The 25,136-nt window shown below is 58.5% G+C and overlaps 1 protein-coding gene across 1 annotated transcript in view; it reads left to right on the plus strand.

Annotated features, from left to right (window-relative positions):
• DRC3 (dynein regulatory complex subunit 3) overlaps nucleotides 1-25,136 on the plus strand; it is a 36,002-nt gene that overhangs the window by 2,831 nt on the left and 8,035 nt on the right. Inside the window, exons 2-8 of the mRNA XM_054571057.1 lie at nucleotides 629-745; nucleotides 3,934-4,100; nucleotides 11,444-11,590; nucleotides 17,773-17,892; nucleotides 18,548-18,660; nucleotides 19,990-20,164; nucleotides 23,724-23,855. Coding sequence (XP_054427032.1) covers nucleotides 629-745; nucleotides 3,934-4,100; nucleotides 11,444-11,590; nucleotides 17,773-17,892; nucleotides 18,548-18,660; nucleotides 19,990-20,164; nucleotides 23,724-23,855 — 971 coding nt within the window. The remainder of the gene's footprint in view (nucleotides 1-628; nucleotides 746-3,933; nucleotides 4,101-11,443; nucleotides 11,591-17,772; nucleotides 17,893-18,547; nucleotides 18,661-19,989; nucleotides 20,165-23,723; nucleotides 23,856-25,136) is intronic.

The raw sequence follows: 25,136 nt of genomic DNA on the forward strand, positions 1-25,136 counted from the left end.
CCGGGCTCCCCCTGTCCTCCTGCCCCTCAGGCGCCAGCACTATGTCTTCAGGCACATACATAAGTGTGTCTTGGCAGACAGATTCCAAGTAGAGGAACTTCAGGGACAAAGGGCACAGACATTGAATATTTCAGCAAACGTGGCCAAATTGCCCTTTAAAATACCTGAACTGGTTGATCGACCATCCCACCAACAGCACACAAGGAGCACTCACCCTGCAGCCTCGACTCCCCTTGTCACACTGCAGAAGGAAGAAGGAGGAGCCCTGCCTGTGTCTGGTGCCCCAAGTGGTTCTGGCTTCCTGGGCTGCCCACAGCCTGGCCCTGGAGGCAGCATGAGTGAGTCCCGTGCCCTGAGCAGGTCCAGCCCACCTTCCTACTGACCTCCCTGTGACCCCCATGGACCTGTTCGCCGTGCTGTGGCCCTGGGCACCGATCAGCACCCTCTGCACACCAACAGGGGCTCAGGGCTCCGCGGCGCTCAGCCCTCATCTCCAGGGTCCCATCTGTGCCAGCGCCGGGCAGCGGCGTTGGGGAGCCTCGTGTGTGTTCGGTCGGCATGGTCGTCGTGGTCGGTGCTCTGGTAGCCAGCTGTCCCCTGAGGCCGAGGCGTCTCCTGATTGTTGCAGACATCCTCCGCATTGACAACCTCTGGCAGTTTGAGAACTTGAGGAAGCTGCAGCTGGACAATAATGTCATTGAGAGGATCGAGGGCCTGGAGAACCTCACGCACCTGGTCTGGCTGGGTAAGGCCCTTTCTGTGTGCGTCTGCCCCAAATGAAGGCACCGCCGTGCGAGGCGGGACTGGCCAAGGTTGTCTCCCCAGGCAACACTCTGCTGCCAGCCCACCGTGAGCCCAGGTGCAACAGCAGCTCTGGCCTCAGGGACCAGGAAAGCTGCTCTTTCTAAGAGCCCAGGGCCTGTGCTGGGTAAACACAGCAAAATGTGCTTGGGCACCCAGGACGGGGCGCTCTGCCCCCACCGGTCAAACTGCCCATTTGGGGATGGGTGGTGTCAAAGGAGCAGCCTTGGGTTCCTTCTGGTTCTCTAGACTCAGGTTGACAGGTAACTGTGGGTCCCCAGTCATGGGGACTCAGATCAGACCAAAAATAATCATCACAGCTGCCACTTGCACTGAGCTCTGCTAAGAATGGGCCTGTATGCTTTCCATGTGAGGTTTGCTTTTTTTTTAATCCTCACCCAAGGACATGTTTATTGATTTTAGGAAAAGGGGAAAGGAGGGAGAAAAACATTGATCGGCTGCCTCCCACACACACCCTGAAGGGAATCAAACCCACAACCCAGGTGTGTGCCCTGACTGGGAATCAAACCCACCCCCTTTCAGTTCATAGGACGGTGCTCTAACCAATTGAGCCACACCAGCCAGGGCTCCATGTGAAGTATTTTAATCCACACAGCATCCCCATTGTAGAGATGAGCAAACTGAAGTCACAGCAAGTGGGGGGCATCAGGCTCCAGCCCAGCTCTGTCTGACTCTAGAGCTCTCACTGCGCGGACTGCTGGGCTCTGCCTGCTGCCCTTAGGAGGCAGCCTCACGTCTGGCGAGGGGCTGGCTGGAGAGCTCGTCATAGCCTGGTCTTGTTTAGCTACCACAGCCACCCTGGAAGACCTGTTACAGTTCCAATCTACAGAAGTTGAACCGGGGCTCCGGTAGACCAAGGCACTGAGCCAAAGCTCCAGGTCCGAGAAGTAGCAGAGCTGGGATACAAACCCATGCCCGTCTGACCCCAGAGCCCATGTTCCGTTTATCCCTTGAGGCTGCTTCCCCCCCAACAGGCAGCCTGGAACATTGAGGAACATCCAGTTCGCACAACAGCCGCAGCTGCGATGGCTCTGCCGGCTGCCAGCCCACAGCAGGCCCATAGGCAGGGTCCTGCTGCGGTTTCACCTGCGCGGCAGCCGAGGCGCAGAGGCTGGCAGGCTTGCAGGTGTCTCAGGCTGCAGGTGGTGGAGGCCGGCACAGCCTCCCATCTGCCGGCCCAGGCCCCTCACTCCAGGCGTCCGCTTTTGGCACGCTAGCGCCCATTCACGAGTGGCCCGGCTGCACACTAGAAGCCGTCTGTCCCTCCAGGAGGTGGAGGAGGAGAGGGTGCTGGGCCAGCCCAGACCCAGGGCCACGCCCCCTGGGCAGGCCTCCGGCACCAGCGGTCTAATGCTGTGCTCTTAGGCCTGGCCACTAGTCCCAGGCCCAGCGCTCCCTCGGACAGAAAATCATCGCTGCAGGTCCCTAGGAGGTGCTCTGTGTTGCCCAGCATTCTGTGGAATGGTAACGAGAAAGCAGAGGGGGAAATTTCTAGCAAAAGGCAGCCTGCGCCTGTCAGAGAGTCAAAAAGCAGCCTTCATCCAGCCCCAGCATAGGCGGTCCAGGCACCCACAGACAGCAGGAGCGAGCCGGCCCCACACGAGGGGGCGGGGCGATGGCGCTCCGCGATTCCGTGTGGCCCCTGCCCACGTGCACATGCCCTGTTGGCCGCCGGCCAGGCAGCTGCCCCCGGGGTGCGGATGTGTGGACGCTGGCGGTGCTGGCTCCGGAAGGCTGACGATCATCCCACTTCGCATTCAGGGATGCCTTGCTAGTGGCTCGAAAGTAGCCATAGTGGGAGTGTTGTTCCATAGGTGTCGGCAAGCGAAACAACTCAGAACTTCCCTCCTCACCCCCTATCCTGTCCAACAGTCCCCGGCAGCACTGGCCCTAGTGGGTGGGGCCAGGCCTCCAAGGACCAGAAGTGGGCTGCGCAATCGAAGAGGGAAGGGGCCGGCTCGGCAGTCGGCAGACCCCAGGTTTTATCCCAGCTCTGACAATGGACAGCCAACTTTGCGCAAGGCATTTCAGCCTCTAAACCTCCATTTCTTTATGTGCTGTGTGATCTTGGGCACATTACCACCAGGCCCCTTTAAATCTTGGTTCCCTCATCCATAAAATATAGGTGGTGATCCCTATGCTGGGAGGATTAAATGAGGTAATGCACCTACGGGCCTACCACAGAGAAAGGAACAATAAATTATCATTAGTCTCAGCTGTCAATGGGCAAGCATCCCCTGACTTACCAAGGAGACTCAGTTAAGATGTGGATAAACTGACTTTTCAAATCGCCTTTGTAATGTGGCAGCCGGCAGCCATCATGATCATGTTTCCAAGCTCATGAAAAATCCCCGGTTTGGGCCTCTGGGCCATCGGTGTTCCAGGACGGGGTTGCAGCCCCATCCCCGACCAGAAACCTGCGGTGGAGAAATAGCGGTTTTATTCCCAAAGATGTGACACTTGGGCTAGAGCGGTCATGACACATCAGGTGGACGTTGGCTCGGGGGAAGCTCGAGGCAGCTGGGGGAACCTGAAGAGCCTGGCCGGCCCTCCGCCCAGGGGAGCCCTGGGTCGGCCCTGGCACCACCGGCGTTAGCTGCGTGGCTTTGGGCAAATCACGGAGACTCTGAGCTTGAGCTCTCCAATCGAGCGAGCAGGGAGAAAATTCCAATCTGCCCCTCGGAGCTGTTGTCTGGGGATATTCACACAAGCGCTTGATAAACTGGAAAATGCAGCGCAGGCAGGAGGCGTTTCTACTGAAACGCCCACAGGAGTGCGGGAAGCGGGCACTGCCTGCCCCACCGCAAGGGGCACTGTGGCCGACCCGCCAGGGAGCGCTTCCCTCTGAGAGCAACGGCAGAGCACAGCCCTGAGTGTTTGCCCCGGTGTCCCCAGCCAGGAGGATGAGTGGCAGAACGGGAGAGGGCAATGAAAATTTCGGGCCACAGGAGGGAATCCACGCACAGCTCCTAGAAAACCAAATCTGTCAGACAGGCGGCTCCGGCCAACACCGTGGCGCTGGCTCAGAGTGCACGAGTAGCCCCGACGGGTTGTTTCAGGATGCGCCACACCGTGCCCATTGCTCCATCCTCATGGCCCTCTTCCTTCCAGACCTGTCCTTCAACAACATCGAGGCCATCGAGGGGCTGGACACCCTGGTGAACCTGGAGGACTTGAGCTTGTTCAACAACCGCATCTCCAAGATCGACTCTCTGGACGCCCTGGTCAAGCTGCAGGTCCTGTCACTGGGCAACAACCAAATCGGCAACATGATGAATGTGAGCTCAGGCCCCGGCAGAGTGTGGGGCTGGCCCCGCAGGGCCCAGAAGCTGCCAGGGGCCAGTGGGTCATGACAAGGGGAAGCACAGGCTCAGCCTTTTGCAATAGATCTCCCCCTTTTCCTAGAAAAGCCAGAAATCCTGATTAGGTTTGATAATGTTTGCACAACATGCTTAGCTTAACCCCTGACCACCCGCCTGTGGGTGCCAGTTCACTCCCTGCCTCGGTGGGGCCTGCTTCTTTCCTGGACCCCACACTCAACTACCCTTCGCCGCGGCGAGGGCCTATTTGGTGCGGGCGTTTGGCCTGTGCTCAGTGGGCACAGAGACCCACAAGGTGCAGCCTCTTGGGAGAGCCCAGCATACACCTACATCATCAAGACACACAAAGTGACAAGAAGCTGGTCTACGCGGGGTGCCAGGGGTGTGTTTGTGTGAGGGGGCAGAGGTCGCCGGTCGTTCGGGGGAAGGCGGGCTGCCCCATCCATCCCCACGATGGGTTCCCGGTAGCGAGCTGGGGCCAGGATCCCAGTGGTTGGGGCTGGGGCAGCATTCATACCGGTTCTGTGTCAGAGGGGACATTCCTAGACAGCTCGAAGGACAGGTCGCCGCTGGGAATTGCCTCTCCAGCCTGCCAGTCAACCCTGGGAGCTGCCCCATACCCTTTTGAGACTCCTTTTCTGCTTCAGTCAGTCGGGTGGCCTGGGCCCCAGTCCCAGCCACAGGCCGCAGGCCCGAGCCTTCTGCGCCTCAGTTTCCTCAGGGGTAAAATGGAGACAAAGGCCGTAACTCAGCTGCCAGGGGTTGAGTGAGAGGCTGAGCGGGAGGCACATCATTCGGTGTCAGGCTGGAGTTTGTTCTTCACAAAGGGAGGATTGTCAGAGCCGAGATCCCTCCTGAGAGTGTCAGGTGAGGTGAGATGACTTTTGAATCGGATTCACTAAAAGGTGATTGGAATTTTGCCGTGGAGCAGAAGGAAGAACTTCCCGGGAGCAGGGATGCCGGGAGCGAAGGGCAGGAGGTGCGCTCAGGATGCTGCCTGGGGATGCGCAGCCACCTGGCGGAGCACAAGGCCCCAGGGCGGGGCGGGGTGAGGGCGGGGCAGCAAAGGGGCGGGGTGGAGGCTTTGTGCTAGGTGTGCCCAAGGCAAGCCTGGGATTGGAAGGAGCCCCACCACTCCCATGAGGATGGATGGAGTGGGATCACAGGAGTGGGGGGAGCCAGGATGGCCCCATCAAAGAGGCGCTTTGCCTGAGGCAGGTGGCTCGGGGGCAGTGGTGCTTCTGGCAGGTGACCTCTGGAGGCTGCAGTGAGCCAGAAGGCAGGGAGAGCCCGCGTGCAGCGGTGTACTGAGGCGGCGGCTGCGGGGGCCGGGCCATGGGAGTCTGCAGACAGCCTTCCAGAGGTGCACAGCTGGAGGACTGGGCCTGAGGCACTTACCCCCCAGCAGCCGAGGGGCGCCCTGGGAATCAACTCCCTGCTGCCCATGCTTCGGGGCGGGCCTCGGGGAGCCAAGGCAGAGAGCAGGGCCCGGACGGGCTCCATAAGCAGGAATCCATCACAGCTGTGGCTGAAGCCGCTGCCAGCAGTGGGGACCTTCAGCTCCATGACTGCCGGCTGCTCTGAGAAGGGACAGGCATGGCCAGGGCTTCAGGACACAGGCTCCTGCTGTCCCGCAGCTCCGCTGTCCTCAGCGTCCCCTGGGCAGACTCCCTCCACGGTCATGGTCAGCGCTCAAGGCCACAGGCTTCTTCATCTGCGTGTGGCAGCACAGAGAGCACAGAAAATCTCCCTTGAACAGTGACTCTTAAGTTTAACCACGGCCCTCGACCGGCAGCCGAGCAGGGTCGCTTAGAGTAGTAGCTGGGGCCCAACACCTGCACTTAAGCCTGTGCGGGGGGCCCGAACCCCGGACGCCATGCAGCCCAGGCCGCTCGCCCTGCACACCGAACAGGAGGATGTAAACCCAACCAGCAGCCTTTTCGGGGTTCAAGGCTTGATCACGCAGCCTCCCTCTGCTTCGTGGCGGCGGGGCACCCAAAGCCGGCCAACAGGGCTGCTGCATGTGCACGGTCCCCGTAACGAGCCGAGAGCCCAGATTTAATCGGCTCCCAACTGTCTGAGCTTGGGCCAGGCACTTGGCATTCTGGGAGCCCATTCCCCATCTGTAAAATGAGAATAACAGTAGTCTCCCCTATAGCTTGTTGTGAGGGTTCAATCAATCAGACAGTGTCAAATAACCAACATAGGACCTGGCATGCAGAGGTACATGGAAAGTGTTATTCAAGAGTTTTCGGATTAAGTGCTGCCCCCCAGCAGCCCTAAATCCTGCTGTTGGTGAACCTTTCTGAACACTTAGCAGCTGTTCCTGCCGAGGGAGGTCCGATACCCCCAGGCCTGCAGGCGAATGGCCCCCTCTGATTTGTTACCCCTCAGACATCGGAAGCTTCCGTGGACCCGAGGCCCTGTCCCTTTACAAAGGTCCAGGCCCGGGCACCCCCTCCCTCCCCTGGCCATGGGCACTCTCTCATTCTACCCTGCAGGGCTGGGCAGGAAGAAACCCCCAGAGTGGGGAGCCGGGGGCCAGGGGGCCTCTCGCGAGTACGAGAGAGAGGCGGGCAAGGCCAGTCCCCCAGAGAGAGAGGAGGCGGGGAGGCACCTGGGGGAAGCTGCCCAGGAGTACTGAGGCATCTGGGCCCAGGCCTCCTTGTCCTGGGGGTCGGGCCACACCCCAGAGATGCTGGGGTCCCTGCATCCTCTTTAGCTAATAAGGTGCCAGCTCCTTTGGTGACTTGACCCAGAGTCTGACTTAGGAAGCTGCAAACCCCGAGCATCTATGATTTCAGCCCTTCTCTACACTATGTGTCTGACATCAAATTATAGACTTTCTTGGTATTTATTTATTTACCAGGCTAATTTTAATAAGTGCTTATCGCATCGCAAACTCACACATGTTTCGGGAGGACTCAGGGCACACGGGGCAGAGCCCCGCCCACTCCTGGCCTCAGTCCGAGCCTCCCCTTCCCGGGGCCTCAGCTGCTGCTGAGTAGGCACCCTGTTTCAGCGCCATCTCTCCAAGCACTTGCCTTCAGCCACCCCGTCTCTGCTGGACCATTCCATCGCTTAGACGTGGCGTGATATATTTTTCCAGTCCCCCACACGTGGGCACAGAGGCTGTTTCCAGCCTCGAGCCATTGTGCACAGGCTGCAGTGGACGTCCTCGCATGGGGCTTGCTTCGCACCCGGACGAGTCCATGTGCCAGGTGACTTCCTAGAGGTGGAACTGCTGGGTCTGAGGACATGTGCATTTTTTATGTTGCTAGATCTTGCCACGCTGTTATCTATAGAGATGAAACTATTACAGACCTAGCAGCAGTCGTGAGAAGGCATGTTTCCTCTCACCCTTACAACACACTTTGTTATCAAACCATTCTCTCTTTAAACAATGTAAAAGATGAATAAATGGAATTCCCCTGGGCGAGCTCTTAAAAATTAAATCACATCCTATCTCCCCACACCATATGCACTTAAAACTCCAAAGGCTTCCATTGTCCTTAGAATGAAATCCAAGCTCTTGACTGCAGCACTGACCCAAGTCTTAGGTGACCCGGCCCGACCTTGCTTCCAGTCCCGCCTCAGGCCCTGCCCGGTGCCCGCCCTGGCCCAGCCACAGCCACCCTGGCCTCCCTCGGGACCTGGAGCGGGCCTCAGGCTCTCCTGCTTCGGCCTTTGCCTGCACTGCTTTTGCTTCCGGCTCTGCGCCCTCCCCTGCCCTCGGGAGACCAGCCCCGGCAGGTCGGGGACCTGAGTTCCCTCACTGAAAAAGGCCTCCCTGTTATTTCCTTTCTGGCCCATCTTTTTGTTTCTATAGTGCTTACCCCAAATGTAATTATTTTGTTTACTTTAAAAAACATTCTTATCCCTGCCCCTGGAATGGAAGTCCTTCCTACAAGGGCAGGAACCATGGGCTCCCCCTGACTCCCCAAGGCCTGGCACGTGTCTGCGGCCAGTAGGTGTGTATGTTGAATGAATACATGAATGACTGAAAGAAATTCCTTCAAGAAATTCCAGACAAGCATGCTAGATTCTTTTTCCTACCTTTGCAGTGTCTAGGTATTTCCTACCTTCCTAGTGCAGTGTCTAGGTATTCGGGAGATGCTATCAAATGAGACAGGGGCACACCTAGGAGATTCTGCAGGCTTGGCTCCAGACACCTCCGTAAAGCCAGTATCCCATTCAGTGAGTCATGCGAATTTTTTGGTTTCCCAGTGCACATAAAAGTTGTGTTCATACAATACCATAGTCTATTAAGAGTGCAATAACATTATGTCTAAAAACAATGTACATACTTTAATTTAAAAATACTTTATCGCAATAAACTCATGGATATTGACAATAGACAGAATAGTAGTTAACAGCGGGGAAGGGGAGGGCGGGAGACAAAAAGGGCCCTGTGCGTCCAATACAACGTGACAAAGGACACGAAGCTTCTGGTGGTACAACAGAGTGTGCAGATGTTGTAATACGCACACCTGAAATTTATCTAATGTTCTTCAGCAATGTTACCCCAGTCAGTTTAATTTTCAAACTTTCACTATAAAAAATACTTTATTGTTAAAAAATGCTAACCACCATTTGAGCCCTCAATGAGCTGTCATTGTTTTGCTGGTGGAGGCCATGCCTGACATCGGTGGCTGCTGACCGAAGGCTCGGGCGACGGTTTCTTGAAATCAGACAGCCGCGAAGTTTGCGGCATTGAGCGACTCTTCCTTTCGTGAATGATTTCTCTGTAGCATGTGATGCTGATTGATAGTATTTAACTCCGGCAGAACTTCTTTCAAAATTGGAGTCAGTCCCCTCAAAACATGCTGCTACTTTATCAGCTAGGTTTATGTAATGTTCTAAATCCTATGTTGTCTTTTCAACAATCTTCACAGCATCTTCACCAGGAGTAGTTTCAGTCTTAAAATACCACTCTCTTTGCTCATCCACAGGAAGCAACTGCTCACCTGTTCAGGTGCCACCAGGAGATGGCAGCAGTTGAGTCACAGGTCCAGGCCCCACCTGTAATTCTCCTTCTCTTGCTGTTTTTACCACGTGTGCGGTTACTTCCTCCACTGAAGTCTGAGCCCCTCGAAGTCAGCCATGGGGGGTGGCGTGAACTTCTTCTGAACTCCCGTTAATGTTGATATTCTGAGCTCTTCCCATGAATCACAAATGTTCTTAATCGCATCTACAAGGGTTTTCAATTACTTTGCTCAGATCCATCACAGGAATCACTATCTATGGCAGCTGTAGCCTTACAAAATGTATTTCTTAAGTAATAAGACTTGAAAGTCAAAATCACTCCTTGACCTGGGGCTGCAGTGTGGACGCCGGGTTAACAGGCATGAAAACAGCACTAACCCCATTGCACACCTCCCTCCATCAGAGCTCTTGGCTGGCCAGGTGTGTCATCAGTGAGCAGCAACACGTTGAAAGGAGTCTCTTTTCCTGGGCACAGGTCTCAATAGTGGGCTTAAAATATTCAGTAAACCATGTTGTAAACAGATGTGCTGTCATAGAGGCTTTGTTGTTCCATTTATAGAGCACAGGCAGAGCAGATTCAGCATAATGTTAAGGGTCCTATTATATTTGGAATGGAAAATGAGCACTGACTTCAACCAAAAGTCACCAGCTGCATTAGCAGCTAACAAGAGAGTCAGCCTGTCCTTTGAAGCTCTGAAGTCAGGCACTGACTTCTCCTCTCTGGCTATGAAAGTCCTGGATGGTGTCCTCTCCTAATACAAGACTTCTTTGTCTACAATGAAAATATGTTGTTATTACCTTCATTAGTTATCTTAGCTAGATCCTCTGGCTGACTTGCTGCAGCTCCTACATAGGCACTCGCTGCTTCATCTTGCACTTTTATGGTATGGAAATGGCTTCTTTCCTCAAACCTCATGAAGCAGCCTCTGCCGGCTTCCAACTCTCCTCCTGCAGCTCCCTCACCTCTCTCAGCCTTCAAGAGTTGAAGTGAGTTAGGGCCTTGCTCTGGATTAGGCTTTGGCTTCAGGGAATGTGCTGGTTTACCTTTCTATACAGACCACCAAAACTTTCTCCACAGCAGCAAGTAGGCTGTTTCACCTTCTTATCAGTCATGTGCTCACTGGAGTATCTTCTCCTTTGCACTCAGAGCTTTGCTGTCTGGCACAAGAGGCCTAGCTTTTGGCCTATCTTGGCTTTTGACATGCCTTCCTCACTAAGCTTAATCGCCTCTAGCTTTTGATTTAGAGTGAGAGACATGTGACTCTGCCTTTCACTTGAATGCTTACACGGTATTAATTGGCTTGATTTCAGTATTGTTGTGTCTCAGGGAATAGGGAGGCCCGAGGAGAAGCAGGGAACAGGCGGTCGGTGGAGGAGTCAGAACACACGCCTCATTTATCGATTAAGTTCACTGTCTTTTGTGGGTATAGTTTGTGGTGCCCCAAAGCAATTACAATGGCAGCATTAAAGGTCATTGATCACAGACCATCATAACAAATATAATAATAGTAATATTAATACAATTTGAAATATTGTGAGAATTACCAAGATGTGACACAGAGACACTAAGTGAGCAAATGCTGTCGGAAAAATGGTGCCAATAGACTTACTCAATGCAGGATTGCCACAAACATCCAATTTGTAGAAAACAGTGTCTGCAAAGCACCATAAAGCAGAGCACAGTGAAACGAGGCACGTGGGTACTAGCTATGTGGTTGACTCCCCCTCATTTTAATAAAAATAGAGCGTAGGAAAAATAAACAGCAGTTAGTGGAATATTCCGCTGGCTGTTAACCAGTTGATTCAAGGTTAATTATAAATTGAGTTCCGTCTGACTTAAGAAATTTGGACTTTTCCCACAAGGCTTTAGGGTCTAAAAAGGCACACCCATGCTGAGCAGCCAGCAGTAATGACAACACTCCTACCACCTAGTAGCTGTCAGGCACTCTCCCACACGCACTTCATAGGTTATTTCATTCGAGTCTTACAACAAATATATTACACAACATCCTCATACCCATTTTATAGATGAGGAAGTTGAGGCTCGCAGATGTTCAGTAACTTGTCTGTGCCACAGCTAGCATTTAAACTTGGGCCTACTGACTCTTCGGAAAGCCCAGGCCAGACCGCAGGCCTCCGTACAGGCGCCCAGCCCGGGGCGCCCAGCCTGGGACCCCCAGTGCTCCCCTCCCTGTCACCCCAGCCAGTGCAGAAGTGGTTATGGCCCGGCGCTAACCCTGGCACAGTGCCAAAGAGCGCCTGCCAGGAGCTCTGCGGCAGCCGAGAAAAGGGATCTTCTCCCCTCTCCTCCCCAGATCATCTACCTGCGGCAGTTCAAGGACTTGCGAGCGCTCAGCCTCTCCGGGAACCCCATCGCCGAGGCAGAGGATTACAACATGTTCATCTGGGCCTACCTTCCCGACCTCGTGTACCTGGACTCCCGGCGCATCGACGACCACATGGCAAGCATCTCCTTCTGGCCTCCCAGTTCTGTGAGACAGTCTTCAGGTCCCCTGGTTTCGTGGAAAGGGCACTGAGGCAGAGAGAAAGGGCAGCGCCCTCTTCCTAACTCTCACCTGCCTCCGTCAGAGCGACTCCAGCAGGCCCCTCGTGGTCACTGGACAGGGCTGGCTCACGGGGGCAGGCTCCGTCCTCGTGCTGCCTGCGGGCCCCTCACGGCCATTACGGGGACCCCTGTTCGTTCACCTGGGCACGTTTCTCTGCCTCCCCGTCCTGCTGCCTCTCTGTAATTGTTTCTGTGCATTAGGTAGAGCTGCTATGCCTCCCAGTCTTGGCATGAGGCCTTGTGTAGTAGGTGTCCTGTGGGGCTCAGTGGCACCTGATCACCTGAGCCAGGCGCTCCAGAAATGTCCCCAGTGTGGGTTATGTGAACCTCCCACGGCAGTTGAGTCTTGATTGGTGCTGGCTCCTCCATGGGTGGGGGTCACCCCAGGCGGCCTGGCTGTGAGCGCTGACCCGGCCTTGGGGCTGTGTGGGTTCTGGCCCCATGAAGTAGAACCCAGCGCAGCAGGGCCTGTGCCTGCCGAGATCTCCCTTTGGATGGGCCAGTTGTGGAGCTCACTGGATCCTGCTCTGACGTGGTCTGAATCCTACCACCAGCTGCGTGGCATCTGGGGCCTCTTAGGAGGGATCCAGCGCGGGTCTGGGTCAGGCGCTGCCTGGGACCAGCCCTGGGCTGCCTGTTTGGAGCCACAAAGCGATCCACAGTTTGCGGCTGCCTCTGCTGGGCCTGGCTGGGCGTGGGGGGGAGATTGCTCACCAAGGTCGGCTTCCCCAGCACCAAGCCCGGGGCAGGCCAGCGAAAGGTCCGAGACACCAGACTCCGGAGATCTGCTTCCGCCTGCTGGCTGCCTGTTAGGCTCAGTCACTGAAAGAGCCTCTGGCGCCTGCGAGGAGTGTGCGGCAGGCTCTCAGGGATCCCCGGGTAGGAGCGAGTGCTGTTCACCAGACTGACGCTGGACCGGCCGCTCAGCGAGAGTCTCAGTGCACAGCAGGGTCGGTCGGCCCTGTGGACCTTTGGGTGGGCGGGGTCTCCGGGAGTCCTCTGGGTGAGGCCGGCAGCGTCCATCAGGCCCAGACAGACCAAGGTCGGGCCGACTGTATGACGGGGGGACTCTGCACAGGAACGGCAGCACGGGTCTGCGGGGCGGGTGGGTGGGGCGGGTCGGCACGTGAGGGAAAGGCGGCCCCTGCCCTGGGCACAGAGTTCACTCTCTCCCTCCTGAGAGCCCCCCAGGGGAGGCTGCACCCAGGGCCACGCAGGCCTCAGCCAGCTGACTTCTCTTCAGGGAAGGGCAGGGCGTGTGGCTGGAAGATGGGCGGGTGGGGTTAGCAGATCTCCTGGCGGGGGGTGGGGGGGGTGGCGCGACCGGTCAGGGTGAGCGGTGGGGGTCAGAGTGGCCCCCTCCCCAGAGCTACACAGCTGAGCCTCCGACACCCCAAAGTTTGCCCTCAAGAGCCCTCCCAGAAGGTCTACACCATGGGCCCAAACCCTCAGAGCCATTCTATACTCTCTGATTTTCCTGATGAAGTTGAGGAGACAAAACGTGAGGCTCCACAGCCATGGCAGAGCCAGGGTTCATCCCCACTCTGTGTACCCCAGAAACAGCACTGACAGCTAACTGCTGTTGTGCCCAGCAAATTGCATTATTCCCCATTGTTTTCACCACAATCTATGAGGCAGGCCCTGCTCTCAGCCCCACTGGCCGACGGGAAAGCGGTGACAAGTGAGATGACTCCCCCAGGATCACACGGCCACTGCCGGTCAAGCTGGGCACTGACCCAGGCCGTCTAGCAGCAGAGCCTGTGCAGGACTCCCCAGCCAGGGGTCCTTTCCCCGTCCACCGCCGGGCTTGTCCACTGCCCTCTGTCCACTGCCCCCTTCTTTCCCACTTCCCCTATTACAAGCTGGTCTCCTTTCACTTGCTTCTCATTCTTCACAGTGTGATCCGTTTGTGGGAATTGCCACCACTGGAAAAAGAGAACGTGCCAGTTTGTGAGGCTTTGGGGTGCCCCTCTGTGCTGGGAGCCAGGGAGACTGAGGACTGTTTGTCCTGCCCACTGCTTCTCACAGGAAGCTGGTGCCTTCCTGCGAGGGAGGAGCCTGCCTGCGTTTGCGGCAGGCGCACTGGCATGCGGGGGCCCCGGGGGTCGGGGCAGGAAGGAGGTCTCCACACTGATCCTCCTGGGCCTGGGCCAGGGAGCAGAGCCCCAGGGGGACCATGCTGCGCTCTGAGCCGGAAGCTCTCCACCAGCATTTCGCTTTGGCAAAACCATGGGCAGACCCACCCTGCACGATTCCAGAGCCCTTCCTAGGCACTCTCTCCTCGGTCCCCAGAAGTCTCTGTAAAGGGCAGGCAGCACAGCCGGAGCATCCCCACTGTGCTGTGAGGGCGCGAAGGCTGCTTCAGGGTTCAGAGGTCTGCCTAGAAGCATGGAGATAAATAATAAGTAAAAAGCCGAGTTCTCCCCTGCCCACTGTGGCTCAGTTGAAGCACTGCCCTGTAACTGAAAGGTTGTGGGTTCGATTCCCGGTCAGGGCATATGCCTAGGTTGCGGGTTCCATCCCTGGTCGTGGTACACACGATTCCTGGTCCGGGCATGTATGGGAGGCAAACCCATCGGTACGTCTATTTCACATCGATGTTGCTCTCTCTCCCTTCCTCTCCCTCTAAAGCAATGAAAAAAAAGTTGCCAAGTGAGGATAAAAAAACAAAAAAGCCAAGCTCTGCAAAGCAGGAGACGCTGTCCTCATCACTGTCTGTCCTGGGCCAGCCGCAGCCTGCGCAGCCGCCGGCCTCTCGGCGCTGCAGGGTCCGGCAGCGGGACAGCTGGGCCCAACCGCAGGCCAACCACGGGCCTAGGGCAGGTCCTCAGGGTACCTCTCCGCTCCAAGGAGCCCCTTCTGTTGAGATACTTTTAAATTGAGGCTCTGGGCTGTGCCTGGGGGCCGGCCCTCCCCTCAGTCCACCACACAGTGGGGCAGGGGCTGTGAGCTCAGGGGCCCTGGGCGGGGAGGGGAGAGACGGGCAGGACAGTCAGGGCGCTGTCAGCAGGGCCACGGGGGGCGGAGGGGGGCGGGGGGCAGCCTGGAGCTTGTCCTATTAAAAATGGAGGCCTAGGGAGAATCCCGAGCAGTTCTCAGCAGAATTCACCATCTGGTGACTGCTGAGGGGGTCAGAGGGAAAGAGAGAGAGATGCGGTGGGGAGGCAGGGGCCATGGTCCAGAGAGGTGGCCGCACTAGGACAGGGCCGTGGGAGTGGAGATGGGAGGAGGGCCGGTTACTAGAGATTTTTAAAAACTTAAACTTATTTATTGAAGTATGACTGTAAGGAAGCGGAATGTAAGTGTACAGCTCAAATGATCGAGATTTTTAGAAGAATTTCAATTCGTGCAATATACTTGTAAGCTGCTTGCAGCCAAGGCCCATGTAAAGGCATCAGACTCCACTGACGTGGGCACTGACATTGTGTCCAGACCTCAGACAGCGCAGGACAGCAGCGGCGCGCTTGGGCTCTGGGGCAGGACAGCCCGGGAAGCCCTGCCTGCCTCCACGGAGCCAGCGCACGGCCGCTAGACCTTCCCACAGATCCATGAAAACGCCGGGAGAGAAGAGCAGGGGCTGAGATGGACGTACAGGGGCTGTTGGTGGTTGGGTGGCTTCCCCAAGGAAGTGGCTTGGAGATGGATCTACAGGACAGGCAGGAGTTGGCTGGGGGAAGCCAGAAAACAGAGCACATGCGAAGGCCCCAGGTCAGGAGGCAGCACTGTGAGCAGGCCAGGAGCTGGGGGTGGGAGAGCTGGAGAGAAGGCCGGGCGGGGGGCAGGCAGCAGGACCTTGCAGGCCAGAGCAGGAGCTTGTCATTGCCCTGTGCCCAAGAGGAAGCCTTACCGGGTGAGTAAGGGGCTGGTAAGATCAGACTTGCATTTAACAGATTGCTTTAGTTTCTTGTTGGGGAGGGGTGGCAGACTAGTCGGTGGCAGGGTGCAGAGGGGAGGCCAGCTAGGAGGTTGAGGCAGGCGTCCTGGTGTTGCCAGAAAGGGGCCCAGGCCTGGAGCGGGCCTGCGGGGGGCCTGCCGGGGGCCTGCTGGGGGCGGGCGTGCGGGTTCTCGGCTGTGTACAGGAGAGGCTTCACCGCGTGAGCCCGGGAGGTTTTGAGAGCATGTTTACTGTGGCTGGGGACAGTCAAACAGAGGCAAGGCTTAGGACAGAAGCAGCACCAGGAGAGCCCAGGCGGGGCTGCCTGAGCTCACTGGGAAGCCAGGGAAAAGGGGCAGGTTCAGGGGATCAGCCCGGGACAGGCTGCAGCTGCCCGCTGCCCGCTGGCTGCAAGCCTCTTTAGGAGCTGCATGCCTGTGGGGAAGCGGGGGAGGGTGCGGGCTGCTCCCGGGAGGGAGAGCGAGCACCGGGTACTTCCTCCTGAGGGTTTTTAAAGGCCGGGGGGTTTAGCAGCGATCTCAAGGGAGGATCACAAGAGAACATCCATCAGCTCTTCCAGGTGTGTCCTTTCAGGGGGGTCTTTAGTCATTGCAGCTGGTCCTGGTGTCGCCCACCTGGTTTTGCAGCTTTTCTGGGCCTGGGGCTGAAATACAAGTGAGGTCTGGATGTGTCTCTAGGGAGGTGACCTTCTGTATCAGCTGTAAATTGCTCCGCTGTTGTGTTCAACTATCGGTCTCAGTTTCCCTATTCTGCCAAGGAATTTTCCTGGCATCTTACTGTCCTGCGCTCGCAACAGATGAGGTGACAGTCAGGAGGTAGCAGGGACAGGCCCGGGCACAGCCTGGGTCTCAGGCGGGGCAGGGCCCAGGATGCTCCCAGGTCCCCGCTTGGGTGAGGGCCGGCTGGGAGGCGCTCGCCTCAGCCGAACTCCGGGAGGGCAGAGCTGCGTCTTGGACAAGGTCAGGTGGCAGTGCTCTTGAGGGAGCCGGGGACATGTGGCCACCGGGAGCTTAGGCCTGGCACTCACAGGTGGGGCCTAGGCTGGAGGTAGGGACCTGAGTGTTGTCAGAGGACAAAGGACCTTGTGCTTGAAGACTACGTATCTGGGGTTCAGAGAGTGAGCCCAGGAGGGTGGGGGCCAAGGCTGAGGACCACCAGCACCCCCTGCAGGCACAGGGGTGAGCCGGGTACGTGAGGAAGGCAGGAGGCGGCAGGGCACGGAGCCCAGGGCTGAGACACTTGCGGCCAAGCCTGTGGCTGGGTGGCTCATTTTACGGCGGGAGAGCCCGAGCACAGCCTTGGAGGGCTGTTGGGGCCGGTGGGCCCCAGGCACTTCTGCGGCCCCCACCGCTGGGGCTGTCGCACAGGTCCTTGGCCTACCTGTGCCCCCTCCCCGCCCCTCCTGGTCCTTCCTCAGTCTCCCTGAGACTAACCCTTGAAAAGAGCCATTACTGGACGGCCTCCTTGCCGGGGTGACCGTGAGAGCAAGTTTAGTAGAGTTTGGGACACTGAGGCAAAGAAGGGCCCCTGGAGTCAGGATCGGGGGCGAGCCTGGGATGAGCTGCCGCTGCCTGTTGCTCCCCTGACTGCGAGCCTCCATGGGACCCCTAGAGCTCGGGATGGGAGAAGCAAAGGACACGCCTGAGGAAGAGGGCGCGGGCGTGCTCGGAGGAGCGTGCGAGCCGGCCACCTTCGTCCGGAGGGGCTACCGATCCTAGGGGACGTCCCAGGGGAGGATCATGACAGGAGAGTCATTAGATTTCTGAGTATGTTGTTGATATAGTTTAGTATTTTGATGTATTAAAATAAGCTAAGGGAAGTTTCACCTCCCTCTTGGCTCTAATCTTTTTATTATTACTCTTTTTGTTCTCCATCTCCCTGACTAAGGTGGTTTAAATCACCTGCTCTTAGATGCCTTTGGTTAGGGAGGGTAGAGTCTTAGAACTTAGCCGCTGGCTGTTCATTGCTCAGCCGTTCCGTCCATTTGTTCAGCCATTTGTCTCAGTCTCCCCGGTCCACTTGCCAGGGAATTTTCCAAGGATCTCACTAACCTGCCTCAGGGCCGTGAGCCGTTCCCATCCACACCTCTGCCCATGCTTGGGACACCATAGGATGGCAGAGACCTGCAGGCTCTGAGGGACCTGATGTCTTCTGGTACAATGTTGCTTCCTGTTCCCCATCAGAAAGAGCTGGCGGAGCTTAAACACCAGTACAGCATCGACGAGTTGAAGCAACGGGAGAACCTGATCCAGGCCCAGCTGGAGGAGGAGCAGGCGCAGCGGGAGGAGCTGGAGCAGCACAAGGTACCCTCGCCCCGCGGACCCCACACCCGCCCTCCCTGCCCTGGCTCCCAGTGCTGGCCGCGGGGCATCGGGCACGTTCGGCAAAGGTCAGCAGGGCCCAGGCCCTCGAAACCTGCCCAGGACTGAAAACAGATGCTGCGCAGCCACAACCCAGCTCCGAGGAAGCATGTAAATTGTGCGCCATCCACCGGGCGTGCTGCCCGGTCCCGGCCTTGCCCTGCCCACCGCCTGCCCCGGGGCGGCTCCACCTTAGTCCAGGCCTCACCCACCTTGCGTCATCCACAGAGCCGGGGCGGTTGTGCCGGAACAGCTTGTCAGAGCAGCGGGCCTTTTCCTGAACCACCAAGGCAGCGCCCCCCTGGCAGCCAGGAACACTTGGCAGGGCGCTGGGTTCGCAGCTGAGCCTCCACCCCTCAGCCGCCACCCCTCAGCCGCCACCCCTCAGCCGCCACCCCAGCTGCCTCCCCTCCCGCCCCCGCAGCAGACCAAGCCCTGGGCAGCTGTCAGCGCTATGCCCTGGGCCCCTAGAGGTGCCAGGCCCCGAGCCCAGCATGCCCTTCCCCGCCTTGCCCTCCTTAGAGGGCTGAGCGACCCCACCCCCAGGGCCCACGTGCAGGCCTGGGTTCAGCCGCACCTCTGGCTGCTTCCAACACAGGCCGCATTCGTGGAGCACCTGAACGGCTCCTTCCTGTTTGACAGCATGTACGCCGAGGACACGGAGGGCCTCAAGCTGGCCTACCTGCACGGCGCGGGCGAGCTCCTCGAGGCATATCCTTCCCAGCCGCGGCACCCCTGCGGCCCGGTCTGGCTCGCGGCCCCACCTGCCTGCAGCTTGTCCCCTTCCACTCTGGGCCTCGGCTTCCCCATCGGTCTTTGAGGCCCCGGGAGGTCAGACCTCCACTTTGGAGCGGGGCGGGGCCGGATCTGCTGAGCTGCACAGGGAATGATGCCTGGGTTGCAGCAGGCCCCCGGGGGTGCGGTCGGCAGGGCCGGGTCTGGTGCAGAACAAGTCAGGTCGTCGGAGGTGGAGTTGGACGGAGGTGTGCGTCTGTGGCACTAACCCTCTGTAGCCACTTTCAGTTCCTGCCGCGTGCTTTGCGCACTAGAGGGGTGCTGCTGCGTAATCGCATCTTATAGTTGGGGAAGCTCACCTTGGAGAGGTTGACTTGTCCCAGGTCACACAGTTAAAAGGTGAGAGTCGAACCCCACTTGGTGGGCCTCAGACCTTGAGCTCTTCCCCAGCTGGCCGGAGCCCACAGGACATGGCCAGCTCTTGTCATCAAGGCCGTGACTGCGGTGGTCAACCAGCTGGTGTAAACCGTAAGCTGAGGGAGACAGATAGGCGTGAGGGGCTCCTGGTCCAAGAGTGCGGAGACCGAGCCGCAGCCGCAGAGTGTGTCTGGGAACCGGCATCTCTGAGTGGGAAAAACTCGCTGGTAAACGCCCAGCATTCTGAGAAGAGTCGGGCAGGGACGGTCGGCTGTGGGGCTGAGCAGAAGGCGAAGAGCAGGGCTCTGGCTTAGGCAGACCGGCTCTGCCGGGCTCTGCCACCTGCCGGCTGCATGGCCGGGGGGCTTGCACTGAGGCTGTAGCGCCTGCCTGACCTCGAGATCCTCCCGTCCAGTGGTTCTGCTGGGGCCTCACAGTCAGGCGAGGAGCCCAGGGCCCGGAGGGGAGACAGCAGAGGCGGGCCTGGGGCCTGGCCTCCGCGCTTCCTGCCTGCGGTCCCCCACCTGCACAGTTTCCCTCCGCGCACCTGCAGCCCCTGAGAGCAGACCCTCAGCAAAGGTGCCCTCTAGACAATGCAGCAGAGGCAAAGCACATGTTGCCTCAGGCTGGCTCCGGGGCTCCCGCTCCCTCCCTGGCCCTCCCGGATCCCCAGGAGTCTCTTCTGGGGCCTCTCTTAGCTGTCTCTCCTCTGCTCTGTAGCCTCCTCCTGTCGTCCTGCACAAAGGTAACATTCCTGAATCCCTCAGGCCGAGGCCGGAGGGGCCCCGGCCACACCTTACACTCCCAGCCTCCACCACGCTCTGTCAGGGAGCTGCCACCACCGCATAGCACCCGAAACAGCCTCCAGCTTCCTTAACAGCCACTAACCTACAAGGACAAATTTGTCATCATCTGCCTGAACATTTTCGAGTACGGACTGAAACAGCAGGAAAAGCGGAAAGTGGAGCTTGACACCTTTAATGAGTGTGTGCAGGAGGCCATCCAGGAAAACCAGGAGCAGGGCAGACGCAGGATAGCCGAGTTTGAGGAGAAGCACCTGCTGGTAGGCCTGCCCCCCGCCCCCCCCCCACTGCCTGCTCCCTGTGCCCCCACCCCTGCCTCACCCCGCCGTGGGCCGAGCCGCCAGAGGGCAGCAGCCCGTGTCCCGCTGATGACCCCTGAGGCCCCTGGTATTTGTCCACGTTTGCCAGAGCTCACGCAGCTCAGTGGCTGAGCCCAGGCGCCGCCTTCCCCAGCCACACCAGCCATAGCTCCTCTGCCACAGCCTGTCGGCTGAGGGTGCAGACCCAGGCCCCTTCCCTCCAGAAAGGCCAGCTCTAACCTGGAGGGAAGCCTGGAGCCTTGGGGGTTTCCAGGGCACCTGAACTCAGGCTGGCACGTACGGGACAGGGAAGAGCGATCCAGGGGTGGTGGAGGAAAGAGGCAGTTCACCCAGGGAGGGACCCTGAGGCATGCGGGACCCGTGGGCCTGGGCCACCGAGCCAAGCCCACGCGTGCTCGGCGGGGTTGTTTCTGTTGGGAGCATTACTTGGGAAGACCGACTCGCGCCCTGCTCTAAGCCAGAGCCCTTCCGAGGCTCTGAGGAGGGCGATGGGAACGCCCGCCGTCCGCATCGGGGCTGCGGGGAGCCCCTGGAGGCGCCCCTGGCAGGGAGCCGCTTGTCCACTGTCGAGCAGAGTCCCCCGGTGAAGCGAGTTCAGATGGGAGGGGTGGCGATGACGGAGGTGCGCCTCCCGGCCCCGCACCCCCCGCCCTGTCCTCCCACCCTGTGTCCTGAGCCTCACCGCCGGGCCCAGGGGCGGGGAGGGTGTCATGCCCTCGGCCGAAGCTCTGACCCCTCAGCAGAGGCGCACATTCGGCTCACCTGTGTATTTTGTTTGGCCTGCAAGGGGTTTCACAAATTGTGAATGTCCTGTTGACATTAAAACAGGAAGATCTCACTGAAAAACTGGTCACCCGCTTCTCTGGAGGGAGTTGTCACCAGGGCCTGAGCAACGGCTGTGCCCCCTGGATGGCCCATCGGCCATCACCCAGGCACTGTCCAGCCCATCCTCCCCGACATTCCTTACCTGGTCCCTGTAGCCACTGGACTTGGGACCCCTGGATGCCAGCCAGCTGGCTCCCCCTGAAGGCCCGGGGGGGGCGGCACCTCAGCCACAAATGCTGCCGGGGAGCAGGTGCCCGCCCACCCGTGCTGCCCTCCTGCTGCACTGGAGGCTCATGAGGGCTCCGCCCGCCATAGGCGTGGTCTGCATAGCAGCGTCCTCACGGTTGCTTGGGACCCGCAGCCAGCCTGGGGCTCCTCCCCGAGGGCCCGGAGCCGTGGCCTCTTGTGGAGGGCCAGGCAGCCTCCCTGGGGCCCTGCCATCACACCGGTGCCGGCCAGGGTGTGCCTAGTGCTGGGGTCCCTCAGCGCCCCCGGGGCCTCCAGTGCTCGGCCAACCTGAGCCCGCTGCCTTGGAAGCCCCCAGACTCCATGCAGGCCCAAGGAAGACCCCAGTTCACTGCCTTCACGGGACCTCTCCAAGAGCTGGTCCTGCCCTCTCCCACCGCCCCCTCACTAGACAGGGGCTCTCAGAGCGCCCCTCCTGGGGCCCCACGGGGGACTGCTCGGGCGGAATCCTCACTGGGGACCCCTGCTGGACCCCCCTTTTCTCGTTGGCGAGATGGAGATAGTTGCCCCGCGGGACTGAGGTGTGGCCGTGAGATGGCGCCCAGACAGCGCACGATGCGTGCGGGACGGCCCCTGTGTGGTTGGAGCCGCTCGTGTGACTAGGTGGTGACGGGCAGTGGGCAGGTGCTAAGCCCAGGCAGGGAGCGACAGACACGGGTGGGGGCGCACAGTCAGCCGCCTCCGCACGCATGCGTGTGTGCGTGCACTTGTGCACATGCTCGAGTGTGCTCACAGCTGTGTGTGCGCGAGCATTGCATGCCTGTGTGCACCTGTGAGTGCGTGATGAAAGCGTGGCGTGCACTGTTCTATGCTTCACTGTTATATCTGTGCCACTTAGAGGTCCTTCTAACGCTTGAGTTGCTTGCTGTTTTTCATAGTTGTAAAATATCTCGTTGCATGGATGAGTCAGGATTGATCAAGCCAATTCCTGTTGATGGGCGATTGGGTTTTCTCCATTCTCTTGCTCTTACAAACAGTGTTGCAGTGGATCACTTGCTACAAGTGTGACCTTGAGGACGAAGTCCTGGAGGTGGCACTGGGTGCTGCTTCTTTGACTAGTTCTTGCCCAGCTGCGCTGGCCGCTCAGCTGCCAGGCCCGCGGCGGCAAGTCTCTCGGTTCCTGACAGTCTTACACTTGGAGTGTGTGCTAATTTTCTCATAGGTAGGAGGGAGTGTCAAATCTGTTGCAAACATTTGTGTTTCTTATTTGTGAACTGTTCTTGTAATATGCTCTTACCCATTTTTCTCTTTGGTTTTCTCTCTCCTCTATCTCTACTTCTCCTTTTTTTAAAAATAAAATTATGAATTTGTCAGAGCACTTTATAGAGAGAGGAATTAGCCCTGAGTCAATGAAATAAGTTGCAAACCATTTTCCCAGTTTGCTTTTTATCTTATTGTCTATGGTGTTTTTACCATTCAGAATATTAAAAATTTTTACGTGATAGAATTTATCAGTCTTTTCTTCTGGTAATACTTAGAAAGGACTTCTCCACTTTGAGATTATTTATTTAAAATCCCCCATTTTTTCCTAGTACTTTTATGGCTTTATTTTTTACATTTAAATTTTTGCCCTGCCAGGAATTTACTTTCATGCGAGGCTTGAGGTGGGGACTGAACATGGTTTGTCTCCAGGTGTCATAAATGCCGTCCGCACACACAGCCCCAAATCGCGTCCCACTGCTCCTCCTTCACAGCCAGTATCAAATACCAACAAAACAAGCTGGCGCTGTAGCCAGCGGCCGACTGTCCAGGCCCTTTGTTGGTGAATGGCCGGTGTGCGGCGCTTTGCTCGGACCCCTGGGTGCCCTGCAGCCCGTGAGCACCCTCTATTCCGAACAGGCCAGCTCTGTTTACTGCTGCGTCCACTGCCCGTGGGAGCTCTGTGCGGGTGTGGCCGCCTGCATCCGGCCGGGCCTGCCTCGCGTTTCCGGTGCCTCTCCCTGCCGTGCCTGCTGCAGGCCTTCTGTGGGGGTCCTCCGGAGCGGAGCCCCCGCGGTGAGCCAAGGCCCCACCTCCACTGCCCCACCCCCAGGGCTTTGTGAAGCGCATGTTCTCTCCCCATGTACTGAATCTTAGAGAACGCAAAGGACTCCTTTGAGGTCACATTGCTAATAAGTGACTCAGACGGGATTCAAATTCAGGTCCCCCGACCCTGAAGCCACTGCTCCTGCCATCCAGCCAGGCCGCCTCCAGTAAGGAGCAGAGCTCAGGAGGGCTACGTGCCTGCTGGCTGGTGCCGGTGACCCCCATCTGATGGCCCCGAGGCCTGCGGAGGGATGTGAGCTCCTGCAGACTCACAGGGCTGGCTGCTGCACCCCGGGCAGTCCAAACCCAGAGCCCAGGCTCTTACCCGCAAAACCAAATTGTTGCCTGTCATTAACTAATTACAATCAGTGGTGCATCCCTAAAGCACTGGCTTTATTTCCAGAGTTTAAGTGCCATCCGAGATGAGTCAGAACTGACCAGCCTGGAGAAGAAGATAAAGGAGTGCAGCGAGGACATCAGTGAGCTGTTCAACACTCTCCTGACCCTGGAGATGCAGCTGGTGGAGCAGCTGGAGGTGAGGCTGGGGCCCTGGGCACAGACTTGAACACCACGCACGCCAGGCTCATCTGAACAAAGCTGCTGATGCAGCTGCTAGTCCACACTCAAGCGGGAGCCCTCCCGGGCCCTCCTCTGTGGGGAGGTGAGCGCTGCTCTGCGCCAGGCCAACGGCTTCCTGCTGATCAGTCCTGTGTTTGCCTTTAATGCAGTGCAAGTGAGGCTTGGGAGGCAATGCGCCCCCTGCCTCCGCCCCCCAGCAATCCCAGAATAGGCCAGAGTCTCAGCAGGGAGAGGATTTTTATTAGACCCAAGGAGCTGCCCGGAGGCTCAGAAAACAAGGTGGGCCCCCCCAGGGGCGAAACGAAGGCCTCTCTGCATCTCAGGGCGCGGTTACTGGTGATGGAGGAGCCTGCAGTTCAGCACTCGGTGGTGGGAACGGAAAGTGCTGCTGTCGGCAGTTTCTTGGTGGCCAGAGTGACTGGTGGGTTTGCAAGGCAGCGAGTGCAGGGCCTGAGGGGCTGTGATGGATCGGACCTCTGGACACGGCCGCCGCTGCGCCAAGAGACGGCCCCCGACTGAGTCCTCACACATCAGCTGGCCCCGCAGACACAGGATAGATTTCCCATTACACTGCACAGCAGAGCCCCCACCCCCCGCCCCGTGGACGGCTCCAGCCCTGCAGCAAGCAGCGCCAGGCCTCGGGGCAGCTGAGGCAGCGCCTCCCACCCCCTCAGGCAGGGAGACGCTGTCTCCCGCATTGCGGAACTCCCTGGAACCCCAGCGCAGTGGTGCTGGGGTTCCTGCCACACCTGTGCTCAGTGCCCAAAGGCCCTGAGTGCGGTTGTGCTTGTCAGTGACGCTGTTTCTGTTCGTGACAACAGCACTCACACGCGCCAGGAACATGTGCAATCGGCTGGGCTTGCAGACCGTCCCCAGGCCCCCGCAGGCTCCTCCAGCCTGTGCCCCGGGGGCCCCAGGGTCTGGCAGGTGGGGCCGTGGCCCACCCTGGGGCCCACACAGTCCGACGGTCGCGGCTTCGCCGTGCATCTTCTGCCACTGCTCCCTCAGTCAATGTCAAGCCCCCCTTAGGCGCGGCTGCCTTGCCGAGCCCCGGGACGCAGCCATGCTGGGGCTCCCTCGGGGCACGGACGGTCCGGGGGGACAGCCAGGCAGCTTGCAGAACATTGTGTGTGAAGTGACCTCTTTAGGCTTCACCACAACCCCAGGGGACAGCCCTGCACAGGAGGCCCGCGGCAAGGTGAGGGAGCTGGGGCCCAGGGCAGCGAGAGACTCCCGA

Source organism: Pteronotus mesoamericanus, unplaced genomic scaffold (assembly GCF_021234165.1).
Source record: "Pteronotus mesoamericanus isolate MK-2021 breed Mesoamerican mustached bat unplaced genomic scaffold, CSHL_Meso_final contig_22, whole genome shotgun sequence".
Lineage (NCBI taxonomy): Eukaryota > Metazoa > Chordata > Mammalia > Chiroptera > Mormoopidae > Pteronotus > Pteronotus mesoamericanus.